General features: G+C 41.6%; 1 protein-coding gene across 2 annotated transcripts; it reads right to left on the bottom strand.

The window, feature by feature from the left end:
- Positions 1 to 1,026: 1,026 nt before the first annotated feature.
- Positions 1,027 to 12,957, bottom strand: adh8a (alcohol dehydrogenase 8a). 2 transcript variants are annotated; one of them, XM_076302943.1, is made up of 9 exons: positions 12,895 to 12,957; positions 10,859 to 10,960; positions 10,331 to 10,472; positions 3,327 to 3,414; positions 3,022 to 3,241; positions 2,594 to 2,854; positions 2,087 to 2,219; positions 1,556 to 1,694; positions 1,027 to 1,464 (listed from the first exon to the last, which is right to left on the bottom strand). In XM_076302943.1, exons 1-9 carry the CDS (start codon positions 12,910 to 12,912, stop codon positions 1,431 to 1,433), a joined length of 1,137 nt encoding a protein of 378 aa, XP_076159058.1. In that variant the 5' UTR covers positions 12,913 to 12,957; the 3' UTR covers positions 1,027 to 1,430. The 2 variants fall into 2 exon arrangements, with proteins under 2 accessions (XP_076159058.1, XP_076159057.1); XM_076302942.1 differs by lacking the exon at positions 12,895 to 12,957 and having other exon boundaries at positions 10,859 to 12,201.
- Between the last annotated feature and the right edge of the window lie 1,055 nt (positions 12,958 to 14,012).

The raw sequence follows: 14,012 nt of genomic DNA on the forward strand, positions 1-14,012 counted from the left end.
GCGTAGATATAGATACCCTAACGTCAGAACCAACCGAGCAAAAAACTCATTAATTCCCATGGCAACAACTCAATTAAATAAGATGTGGGGAGGGGTATGACAGAAGGAATATATGTGAAGTACTGTGCAGCAGTTTTAGTTTTATTTATTTATGACATTAGGCCTTTTAGGGAAGTGCAATATACTCCTTTTTACTGTATTCTATTTATTGATGTGTGTATGTTATGTGTTAAATAAATAGTGCTGTAGAGGTCTGGTTCAATGTTTGTGTTGTGGATTATATGTCAACATGCCTGTACTGTAAAACAAATTGCCTCTCAGAGACATTAAAGTTGTCTAAGTCTAAGATCATTTGAAGTATCCTGGTTCCACCCACCTCTTAATCTCAGTTGGACACTTAATTTCAGATTTTGATTTGATTAGAGTCATTTTGATGATTTGACAAGGGTGTCATACCACCCTAGTAGGTCAATACTTTTGAGACAGAAATCATGGGAATCATGGGACATTTTGGAAATATTTTGGAGGGATTTGTTCAGGTTTGTGTTTAAAGATTCCATGAAGCCCTCTGTGCTTCAACTTTAAATTCCCTTGAAGAGAGACGCAAGAGTAACACACAAAAAAATATAACTCATGTATTATCATTTGGATCTCACTGATCCGTGTCAGCAATAATTTTTTTTAATTTCTTTACTTGTGGTTTAATGTAGTTGACGACATGTTGACCACACTCAGCGGTACCTTTAAAACGTTTTTAATCGCCTCAAGGACACTTTGGCCTAGATGCCTCTCTTCGGTGTGCATCAGCCAGATCTTGAATTTTGTTGAATCTTGAATTTTTGTTGCCACCATGAAACTATTATATTTTACCTATGTAATAGTCAATGTCCTCTGATTCTGCACTTGCCAGATATTTCTGTGGAGTGTAATTCTCTTTAACCCATGCCCTTGTGTGTTAGGCGTTGAACAATCCCAGTCTCAGATACATTCATCTCTTACATAACAGATGTTGCTGAGAGTGTAGTCTACTGGGAGAGTAATTTAATATGTTAGTGTTCAAATGTTAGTAATAGCAAAAACAGTTGGAGCACCTTAGGCTGCTTAAAATGTAACTCTAAAGGCAGCACATACATTACATACTTGGTGAAATATAATTCAGTGGATTTGGTTTGCAACTGTGAACTGTGAATTAGAATGCAGAAAATATGATTTATATAACTCATAATCAGTCGATTCGGTTTGCAACTGTGAACTGTGAATTATTTACTTAGTATGACAGCAAGTTTTACTACTATATAGGGTATCATGAATGAAGATATCTATTTGCAGGCTTTGATTGGCCAGACCTAAACATTAAATGTAGTCATATTTGAGCAAGATAGTTGTCTGGCAGTTCACACGGGAGTTGTATCCATCTGGTCATTGGCCTTTTACTTTGGCGACACGTCCAAGATAGTGCGGATGCTGAAACAGAACAGAGCAGAGGTTAGTGGTAGTTCATGAGAGTTTCTGGTCCTAATGATAGAATTACTACATAAACAATATGTGCAGTTACCATCCTCCTGTTTTCATGAGCTCAATGGCATCGTTGACTTTTTCCAATGGCATGTTGTGGGTCACAAACTCATCCAGATTGATCTTCCCAGACTTGTAGTCGAGAACAAGTTTAGGAACTGAGTCTTTGCTTTTGAACCCTAGACGCCCAAAACCACATAAACACACAGTGAACATAAAAGGTGAGAAGTCTAAGTCGTTAGCCTTAATTGTCAGACTATTACAACAATGAGTGCACAGATATTATGTTTATCCAAACTCAATGTGCAAACTTAAACAGAACAGGGAAGAGCATGCAAGACAACAACAGGCAGACATATTAGACAGACAAGAAAATAGGTATAGGCCTATAGCCAGCTAAGATTGCATGTTATTTTCACAGTGGTTACATTATTGAACAGTGTAACAAGAAATGCAAACAAACTTCATACTCCTAAATATAAGAGTGATTAAGTTCTCAAGTGATGAGAAACAGTGAATTATTGCACAACAAAAAGCTGAAACAACAATGGCTGCCAGTCCAACGTCTCACCTCCGAAGAGAGAGCCCTTCCAAGTTTTCCCAGCAATGAGCTGAATAGGCCGGGCCGAGAAGTCGGCCATGTCGGTCCAGCCCACCACAACGCTCACACCCCAGCCCTTCGCACACGATTCCAGAGCGCTGCGCTGCAGGACAGAGAACACACACACACACACACACACACACACACACACACAATGTTTTAAGGAACACACACTCATGTTCTAAGGAACACAGACACCCATGTTCTCGGTAACATAGACTCATGTTATAGTCTTCACAAGCTCTAATATAAGTCCCATAAACTCCCACTGTCAGGCATTCATATTATTCACTGTTGCACAGAAGTACGTTCTACTCCAACAACAACAACAACAACTTGCATTTATATAGCGCTATATCAAGGCACACAATTTGCTGTACAGTGAAGGGGGAACCTCACTAAACATCAACAATGTGTGTGTGTGAGCAACTGATCATAACTGCCACTTTGCCCACCATGTCTGTGTTAACAACCTACCATAACTGCCACGTTGCCCACACACTCCAGGGAGAAGTCCACCCCTCCATTGGTCATGTCAGACAAGACTTCACTGATGGGTTTTGAGTGCTTCTTTGGATTCACAAAATCAGTGGCTCCCAGTGCCCGGGCCTTAGCAAACTTGTCCTCGTTGATGTCCACGGCAATGATTCTGGACGCTCCAGCATTTCTACAGCCCATGACCGCGGCCAGACCTACTGCACCCAGACCAAACACTGCACACACAGATCCTGGAGTAACCTAAACACACACACACACACACACAGAGTTTCAGAGTTTCCTCTTGAATATTCCTTCATGAACAAACTACACTAAGTAACCAATTGGCTCACTAGACTTAAAACCCACAGGAGGGGTTCTTTAGCTTCTATGACAAAGTCAGTAGAAACACTGTAACACACACATACCTGGGCAGTGTTAATGGCGGCTCCATACCCCGTTGAGATGCCACAGCCCAGCAGACACACTCTGTCCAGCCGAGCATCGTCGCTGATCTTGGCCACAGCGATCTGGTTGAGAACCGTGTACTCGGAGAACGTGCTGGTCCCCATGAACTGCAGGATCACTTTTCCTCTGCAGGTGAAACGGGAATCCGCCTCTGACATGATGCCATATCGCACACTCGTCCTAACAGAGACAACAAGATGTGACGTTCTGCAGCATATTAACATGTGTGTGGGTATTTGTTGTGTTATGTTATGTGTTTAATCACCAGCTGCGTTCACACAAGTTAGTTTTTGGACACTTGCAAAACACGCAGTCCCCACACTGGGAGATGAACAGAGGGATGACTTTGTCACCTACAGAAAAACAAATAGAAATTATTTAACTATTTATCATCCCCCCAACCCAAACACACAACATACCCCTCCCCCAACACACAGGTACGCCCCCCCCCTACACACACACACACACACAACATACCCGGGGGGGGGGGGGCACATGACCGGGCCCTTTATTAAACTCATCATAACATAATTTTACAACATAGGCTACACATGCCCGCAACAGCGGGTCTTACAAGCGTCAGCACCACGGAGAGCAACTATGTAATTTTGAAGTCCATCGAACGTACATGAAGTGTAACCAAGAGAACAACAAAAACATTAGGCTACATGACCCCTAATAATAAAACAACAATAATACGCAGCACTATTTGAAGGGCATACGACGAGCCTTGCGCTCGGCGAACTCGTCCACGATGCTCTGTGTATGTCCATTTTCTTTGCTCTCTCATTCTCTATGGACAACATGGCAAGTCCACTCAGTCTCTCCTGTCCCACTGTGCTCCTCAAGTGGTTTTTAATGATCTTTAACTTGAAGAATAAGCGCTCAGAGGTTGCAACGGTGACGGGAAGAGTCAAAAATAAAATTAGGGCGGTGCAAATCTCACTGAATGCAGAAGTTACTGCTGGGTGGTTGCATTGGCGGAGCGAGGGGGTGGCTTCGGGGGGCTCAAGCCCCGAATCTCTTTTTAAAAGCCCCGAATCTTTTTTTGTATGTGTTTTCAATTTCCAACGATTTCTAATTTAACTTCCCCTCGGTTTCTCTATAAATGTTACAAAATGTAGCCTAGGCCTACTATTACTGAGCAAATATCCCTTACTTTCAAAGCCCAATATTGACAGATAATCTGATTTCCCACACGATGAGTTTAGGCAATGCCAGAGCCGAGATGTAGCGGTTTACGTCATAAACCTGGCAGGAAAGTTCAGAGCGGCGCAGTCAGTTTAAACAGCAAGCCGGTAAGAAAAACTATTGTCAAGACATTAGGCAATTAGGCTACTGTACCCCAGAATACAAAAATAAACTTCAGAAAGACAGAAAGTTTGTTGTACTGTATTCTGTATTCTGTAGTCTCAATGACCGAATCAGTAGATATAGTTGTCAGTTGAGTTCGTTCAATTCATTTATTGTAGGCTAGTAGGCTAGCCTAGGCAAATATGAAACGGAGATGTAACGTGGCTACCGGCGGGATTTTGAACTTGCATGTTTCATGCATTTTAGGGCAAAAAATACCATGGGATTGATGTGTTCTCCATTTGAGGAACGTAATCAATTGCGGACGTGCACAGACAGCTCAGACGCATAGGCCTAGGTAGCTACTTTCACTTTCTAGAGCGCATTCATTAGGCTACGTAAAAGATGCTTCATACCAAAACAACGATCATGTAAGTGTAAGTGTTCTCTCATTGACGCCTGTAGGAGACAATATCGTTGATCCAATTTTGTAAATTTGCACGTCGTAAAGTTCAATATGAGAGTTAAAATAAAGCCAGTCATACAGCAGAACATTTTATTCAATATTTTACACCTATTAAATCATCAAAGTAAATTTCAAAACTTTTCAGCAACCGTGAGTCATAACTCGTCCCACTCTGATGAAAATGATTGAAAAGAAACCGTTTGCATGATCTTAGCTCCTCCGGCCTTGTGCCGTGGGAGAGGCCCGTCCCACCTTACCCGGAGGTGGGGGAGGGGCGCCCTCGCACCGGGCCCCTGCGGGTCCCGGGCCGGGGGCGTGCCACACCCCCTCAAGCTCCGCCCCTGGCCCCGCTCCTCCATACACCCCATTACCCCCCCACACACACACACACACACATCATACCCCCAATACACACACGATATATACTTTTTAAATTACTATTTTTAGTTTATTCTTTAAAGTTAAGCTGGCACTTGAGCACAATAATTTCATTACTTATAATTCCTTTTACATGACAATAAACTACTTCTATACTGTCCTGCTTGAATTTGAATATATACTGTATATGTAAGCACCTTGTCTAAGGTGCCTTGTCAAATGTCTTTGTTTGTTTGCTTTTATTTGAATTTTATACTCAGCCAATGATTATTTGTTATTTGTTTATGCCCGCGAAATCGCGGGGAATGTGAACATTCCATCTCCTCAGAAAGGTGATGGCTCGTCAGTCCGTGCCTACAGTGTAAAGAGAGAAGGTGTGCTTTGCGGTAGTAGCTGGTTTTGGGGAGACCATTGAACGGTTGTTCATAGGCCCTCAACTCCTTAGCTCCACGCCTGTTATCTCCTGCTGTGGAGAGGGACTCAATTGTTTGCCTCCGGTGCTGGACCCACCAGAGCTACCCGACCTGCGACCTCCCAAGGAGCTGAGTTTACCTCCGGTGCTGAGCCCACCGGCGGACCGTCCGCACTGTTGTAGCGTCACATAGCTAGCAGCTACGTTAGCTAGCTCAAGGCGCCTGGACAACGGTCGTCGGCTTGGCTGAGTGGAGTGAACCCGTTTCGTTCGTGAGTACACTTACACTGACACACACACACACACTCGGTCTCCGCCACGAGCGACCGGGAGTTCGGACGGGCATTGTAGCGGTTGCTACCCTGCCTTCAGCTCACAGAGCTCAAAGTGCACCAAACGAGCTCCAACAGAAAGCGCTTGGGGGTTATTCTATCTTGCTCATTGTATATTGTCTCCATATGGGGGTTTATATGTGTTACCGTTACCTTTTACACAGTGCATTACTGTCTGTATATATTGTATTGTTGTTTTCTCCACACTGGTGTTTAGCCTAAGCTAACAGGGTAACAGCTAGAACCGTTAGTGCTACTGTCTGTTAAGGTTAACGTAACGTTCAGTTGTAGGCTCCCTTCAGAGTGAATTGTTCGCTCGCAAGTCTTAACCAGGTTCTGTATAACTTTGTCTTCTTATTGAAGCTCTTTATTAAATAAATAGTCTGTATTGTTACATTTAATTATACTTCTGGGTGTATTGGCAATTCATTTAACTGCATTCACCACTAACTACCTATGTGTGGAGTGTGGAGTAACACGCTCTGGAAATTCACAATTTCGTCGCCGTTTTTTTTTTTTAAAACATAGTCCAGTATTTCTTTCGAAATTGAAATGAAGTTGTATGGACTGGACTCTGTTTTAAAAAAAAAAAAAAAAAAAACGGCGACGAAATTGTGAATTTCCAGAGCATGTTACTCCACACTCAGCAATCGACTCCTACGGACTTTCCCCTGAAGTTGGCAGCAAAGATGGCAACATTTCCGGAAAGGTACTGGCTTGTTGAAATTCATTCTGGACTCTCTATCCGACCACATAAAGACCTCGGGATACTTCGGTTTGGCTTTAGGGACCCTCTACTCACTACCACGTAAGTGTAATGTTGTTTGGAACTGTAGAAGAGGTATAAAATTGCGTTTTTGTAGCGGCGAAATGACATGCCCGCGTCACTTCTAGGCTAACGAGTTTTGACTAAAAACGGTAACATCGAACTTTCTCAAAACACATCCGAATGACTAGCCTAGAAATCTAGACGCGCCCCTAGCGGCAGCAAATTACATTTGCTGCCAGGGCTAGTCTAGCAACTCTCCGTTGGCTTGTGAGCTCCAGAAATCGAAACTTAATCAGGACATTGAAATCGTGTATAGAGTCATTTGGTGGGCTTAACATAATTATTGATGGCAGAGTTGCAACGGTTTGGCTTGAATTCCCTGCTACTTGAAAACAAATATCCTAACGCGTCCTATTGCGTGCAGAGGGAATTTGAAAGACAACTGATTATCCCGCCCCTCGGACTGAGCACTGCGAACGGTGAGTGCCCAGACCCTACATTTTAATGTGGGTCTGGCTCGCCAGGCTACCGAATGAAATGATTTGGATGTCAACTCAACGTATGTACTCCCAATCATCCGTAAATTGATCTAAAGTGCATTTTACTCTGGATAATTCCTTTAAGAAGGGGTTACATATACTATATCTCAATCAGAGGAGGCTCCTTCATTGAGGAAAGGGAGGAACACCCTCCCTAAAATTTCAGAGAAAAATAAAAAATATATAAAGTGAATTACTAATCTGATAAATTACTGTTAATATTACTATTTTTAACACTTTGAATGAACAAAATCGTTCCCCTAGGTCAAAATGCCAACAGCACCCCCTATCGCAATTGAAAATTACTGTATGGAGGAGCTTCCTCCTCAAGCCCCTCATTGAAGTCCATTATAAACGCCTCGGACCCCAGCGGCTCGTGAATCACGTCGTTTTCAATCATAGATATATACACTAGATGTCGCCTTGACTACTGCTGTTCATTGGAACGAATGCGTCAATCGAGACGCCATCTTGCTTCAGTGATCCACTCCTCTATAATGCATTAGCGTCAATCTGGGCAAAGATCTAGCGAAAATAAAATCACTATAAATCGTCAAAATCTCAAGCAATTATCTAGTTTTTTGGGTTGTTCCAACTGACAGGCATGTTTTTATGGTTGAGTCTAGAGAAAACTAAGCTTAAGACGATAATAAAGATACATTTTACCCGTCTAGCCCCATAGACTCCTATTCATTCTGCACTAGCTAGCGGCGGCCCCTAGAGGAACAATGAGTAAACTGCAACCAGGTTCGATACAATGAAAGTAAACAGGCTCTGCTCTGGTTGAGGCCACATACCCCTCGTCTCGTTTACTCATGTAAGTTGTAATCTCACCAGAAGTTGCTGTAGATCTGTAGAACATTTACCTCTGCTACTACATAGGCTATGCCAGTCGTTACTTTTATAATCATGGGTCAGTGCCATGGGCAAACGAGATGTAGCTGAATTCATAAATGACAAAGCCATGAGAAAGGTGATTTTCTTACGTTTCAACAACAAAGAAGCCGATCTGCCATCATTGTGAGAAGTTCCCAAATGTGTCGCTAATCGCTAAAAAGGTTTTCTATCGCTGGGGATGGCCAAACGTCGCTAAATAGGTAACGCTGACAATACAGGAGAACTAGTTTAGCGCTTCAGATCCCTGTACAAAGATGGCGGCGGTGTTGACGCATGCTGAGAAGCAGAAGGCGACATCTAGTGTATATATCTATGGTTTTCAATGGCCAAGGGAGGAAGCTCCTCCGTACAGTAATTTTCAATTGCGATAGGGGGTGCTGTTTTTAGCGGCAACGGTTCAAGAAGGTTATCTGCAGTCAAACTACGAATCTTATGTTGAACGGAAAGCTTGTTTTTTGCTCGTGAAATAAACAGTACAATGGAATCAGAGGACAATCTCAAATCTTTTATACATTCAAATACACTGATAATGTTTATCAAAGCAGGAAGACAAAAGGAAGCAAACATTCATATTCCAAAACAAGATGGTAAGTGTAGGCTACTGAATGCTAGTCAGACAAATAGGCTACTCATGGCTAACTGGTAACGTTAGCACAGAAAACAATCAGCCATAGCCTACTGCTGGCCTGTCACATACGTGGACAGTTCACTTGGTGATAAAACAGTTTTGGATATTTATGCGTTGTTATAATCATCCAAGTTATGCCTTAACTAAACAATTGTTAAATAAGGTTCTTGTTGTTATGTTCTTGTTTTCACCGTTCTAAATGTATCTTTGGATGGTAACATTGTTAATGAATGTTTCAGACCATGATGCATTCCTTTAATGACGTCTTCAATAACATTTGCCTTTCGAGTATGCTTTCATAAATTCCCACTTAGCTACTACAACCTGTCTTTAAATTATAGCGATTTGGCTTTAAAAACAATAGCATGTTACAAATAACCACATTTAAGGTCTATTTTTAATGGTAAATAGTTACATGGTTTTATAAAACAAGTGTCTATTTTTATTATTATAGACTTTTCTGCCAATGTATTACACTGAGCAAAACCTCCAGACTTTCCGTAATTTTGCACATCTGGAAAACAGTATTTCATAACTAGACCTACATATCTTCCCTGACTTCCCAGACCTAAATTTACATGTCAATGTCAGAACAGCATTTATTGCACAACATTGTAGCATTTTAACTGGCATAGTACATACTGCTGCTATAAATGTGTCTGGGTAGGCGGCCTACATACTCTATTGTTCACATATGCCACCAAACACCATCACAACCTCACATTTGCCACTAACGCCAATCAAGCAGACATTCCTTCCTCCGTTATTTTTTTAACCACCAGCCGCCACTGATCTCAATATATATTCATATGGGATATGAAGATGACATTTTATGTGTAATTTGTGTGTGTGTCTAATATGGTATGGCCTGAAGTGCACTCTAAAACACACATCGCATGTCATCGTCACATCCCATATTATGTTCTGAGAGAAAGTGGAATAGAACATTATGTCCAATATTCCAATATATGGTTTAATGTTCTGCATTATGACCAATGTTCCAATATGTGGTTTAATGTTCTGCATTTCTCATTAGTGGGTCACTTTGATACTAAAAGTATGATTCTATGTAATGACTGTATGATATCTGTACTGTCCCTGTGTATATCTGTATGTGACTGTGTTTAGAGATAAGCAGGAATATTATGACTTTGCACTGTTTCACTGCATGGCTGCATCAGTAGCTATCTGCTCCGGATTGCCAGGTTGCCACTAATCAGAGTCTGATTCAGTGTAGTCCACGTGAGATGGGATGACCAACGCCGTCAGCCTGGAAGGATACTTAAACCCTAACTATTTCCTTGTCTAGTTAGAGCAGCTGATGGATCTTTAGGTGAAGTCTCTCCCTTGATGCGCATCATTGTAAATAAACTCTGCTCCTGATTTTTCATACTATTGGTCTGACTGGATCTCTATTAAATCTATAGTATCAAAATTACCATCAGTTCCTGAGATCCTGGACAGGGATGTTCAGTGGCACTTTCTATTATAATCTGATCTAATCTCATCAACTCTGTGAAAGAGGACAGGGGGTAATGCTGAGAACGTTTCTAACCTGGCTTAAAGTCTGTGACTCCGGGGCCCACGCTCTCCACAATCCCGGCCCCCTCGTGGCCTAGCACGGCAGGAAACCCCTCCTCATGCTTCCCCTCGAACAGGTGGTACAGGTCAGTGTGACACACACCTGTGGCGATCACCTGCAATCAACAAGGGGGGGATTAAACAATGTTACGCCGCCAGGGGTCATTTGACAAAATGACAAAAAAATGAAATATCGAGTTAAAATCTAAGAGTCAAAATGATCACTACAGCAGTTCTAGTAGTTCTGAAATTATTGGTGTTTCTAGTGTTAAGCATGTTTTAGGGTTTGTTTTAAACATGTTTTAGGGTATGTTTTAAACATGTTTTAGGGTTTGTTTTAAACATGTTTTAGGGTATGTTTTAAGCATGTTTTAGGGTATGTGTTTTAGGGTATGTTTTAAGCATGTTTTAGGGTATGTTTTAAACATGTTTTGAGAGTCTGGGTGTATCATCTAAACAATGACGATAATAAGTTGATCATTTATCTGTATTGAGATCTCACCTTGATTCGTATTTCATTTTCCTGGGGAGGGGCCACTTCAATCTCTTCGATCACAAGAGGAGCGTTAGGCTTCCATGCCACCGCAGCGCGACACTTAATCACCTGAGAAAACAGCATTTCAGCCATCACTCAAGCTGTTATCCTCTCTATTAACAAGACTTTCCTTCTGGATGAACATGAGCCATATTTTGTCTTCTGACAAACATGTTCCCATACTGTATGTGAAACTTGCAAAACGCCATATTTTAGTTTAGCTCAAATCTGTATGTACATAAAGACTGAAATTAGTTTACATATCCTAGTGGCCTATTATACAAGAGTACTGAGAGCACTTTCTTATTGCTGAAGACTGACCATCTGTGGAGCCTTCACTGCAGTAGTGCAGTGGATAGATAGCCATAGTCTGTCCGTGGTGTTTTGAAATATGCATTTGGCAGCATATCTGATATTACCCAGCAGCAAACTCTGACAGCATTTCACACACCACTAATCTCTCAACTACATGGCTCTGAGCCCAAACCAGCCCCTCGGTGAAAGCTCTTGGCCCTCATGTGCAGAGGGAATGGGAGGGAATATCTGAGTATCGGAGCCAAAACTATTTCTCAGAATTAGCCAGATAGCCCTTAAATGTCCGGTCGTGAACTTTATGTGTGTGTTTGTGTCTAACTGAGTGAGTTTAAACAATCCACTTCTTGTTGTTTGCATGTGGTGAGTCAAACATTATGCTGCAGTTGAAGGCATGGCCAAACAAATATTTGGCTAATATTTTGCTTGAATTTAAACCGATTGAAGATGAAGAGTGAACAGAAAATCAGTATGCATGTCAAATCTGTATAACTTTGTGGTAAACAAAGGATATATCCTGTCAGAAAGGACAGTAGTAGATTGTGACTGAAACACAGCACGATTGGAACATAGCGAGGGTAAAAAGTACATAATGGATCTAGCAGCTGAGGGCCCCTGGTCTGTTTGGCTCTCATTCTGAAACAGACTCTCCCAGTTGGCTGCGTTTCATTTGGCTGTGTGTACTATGCACTTTCCAGAATCACAAATATATGTTGTTTTTCTTTTCTGCATATTTATTTTACTGAGGTGACTGATTAACCACCTTGGTGCACTTTATCTGTCATGCTCTGTAAATGCCAAAGTTCAAAACCCACAATCTCTTTTGATTTTATTTTAAATCATATGAAAGCCTCCAGGTTTGTATTTTATTCTTGCAAACTCAATTTTTCACATCTAATATATATACTGTGCATCTTCAAAAATGAAAGATGCTTAAAATGCTCTCTAGTCGGTGTTTATTTAATGTTGTTAATTCCGGTGTATTTCATAGAATTATAGAATTATACTTCTTAAAATTATTCAGTGAAAACAACTTAAACAACCTAAACTACCACTCAAGGGCAAGGGGGACCGCTTACTATAGCTCAGCATAGGAAAGATGAGAAGAGCAACTAGAGAGAGAGAGAAAGTCAAGTCAAGGCAAGTCAACTTTATTCAGCACATTTCATACACAGAGGTCATTCAATGTTGCATAAACAAAAGCAAACATAAATAGCTAATAAAAGCATATAGTCAAAGAAAAGTTAAGAAAAAGTAAAGAATAATAATAAGAAAAAAATAATAAGAAAAAATAAAACACACAAGAGAATAGTACATAAAAGCATAAAAGGGCAATAATTTAAAAGTGTTTAAAAGGTAACTTTTAAAACATAAAAAACAAAATGGAATGATTATACTAGTAAAGAACCCAGTGTACAGCAGCACTCTATGGAGATTCTTGAAGTAGTTCCAAACTGTGCACGCACACGTTTCCTTTCAGGGCCAAAATGCCTGACCACAGGGCTCGATAGTCGATACTTTGACTATGCCCAATCTGTCTATTCTGTTAGAATGACAGGACAACTACACAGAATCCCCCTTTGCCCAACTAAGGACAGCAATAGTACTACAAGGAACAATATACTGTACTCACCCAAAGAGTGCTCTGTGAACTGGGCAATGAAAGAGAGAGAGAGAGAGAGATGACTTACCTTTCCCGCAGTTGCCATGTTTTGTGAGGTGGAGAGTGGATAAGTGTATAGTTTTGGGCTCTGGGAGAGAAGAGAGGAGGGAGGCTGGACATCTCGACTTTAAGTGCTGTTATAGTGCGGTGGGAGGGTCAGACATGGACGTGCACTAATATCAGCCCACGTTCCTGTCCTTCTCTAACTCCCATTTTCAAGCATTTTTTTCATACTTATTTAGTGTTCCACAGTTGAACTATGTGTGTGTGTGTGTGTGTTGTGGTACCCCAAACTGCTTTTGGGGTCCCACTAGGGCTAACCTATTGACTAGGCTGCTATTTGTGTGTGTGTGTGTGTGTGTGTGTGTGTGTGTGTGTGTGTGTGTGTGTGTGTGTGTGTGTGTGTGTGTGTGTGTGTGTGTGTGTGTGTATGTGTGTGTGTGTGTGTGCGTGTGTGTATACAGTATGCGTGCGTGTGTGTGTGTGTGTGTGTGTGTGTGTGTGTGTGTGTATGTTGTGGTAGCCCAAGCTAACCGTCACCAGATCCACTTGGATAAGGTTGTGGATGGCATATACCGGTACTCCACCAGGGCTATGCTGGGAGGGATCTAGGACCCTGGGGAGGTGCTCTGAGGACAAGGGAGGTCGGCACATTCACTAATTGGAAGGTGGAAATGGTTAGATTGGAACTGAACTGAACAGCACCTAAGCAGAATCTGTTTGAGAAGACTAAGGGAAGCAGGCCTTGGGAAGTGAGAAGATAAAGCCTTTGTGCAAGCCTGTCATTTTTCCCGTTTGACTTTTGCAAGTGATATTGTTTTGTACCTAGCAAGTCTGAGGAGCGGAGTGAATTACAGATCAGCATTCTTCTAACATTTTGAAAAACTAGGCTATTCAACTAGCCTGCCTGCTTACGAAACTCAGTGGCTGTGCAGTGTGCACCCGCTTCCTTATTTGGGTTTTGGGTTGCCAGGTTTTATGACAAAAGGGTTGAAATTGAAAGTAAGTCATTGTGTAGGCTATGTGTAGGATGTATATCATAATCATACCCAATCTGGCAACCTGGGAAAACTGGGACTAACAGAAAAAATGAATTGATCCGTGATTTTAAAATTAAGTTTGATGGTCATACAAATTCCGGGAGTC

Source organism: Alosa pseudoharengus, unplaced genomic scaffold, assembly GCF_046254945.1.
Source record: "Alosa pseudoharengus isolate Yale_2024_CS ecotype anadromous, Long Island Sound unplaced genomic scaffold, YU_APseudo_1.1 YU_APseudo_1.1_scf_24, whole genome shotgun sequence".
Lineage (NCBI taxonomy): Eukaryota > Metazoa > Chordata > Actinopteri > Clupeiformes > Clupeidae > Alosa > Alosa pseudoharengus.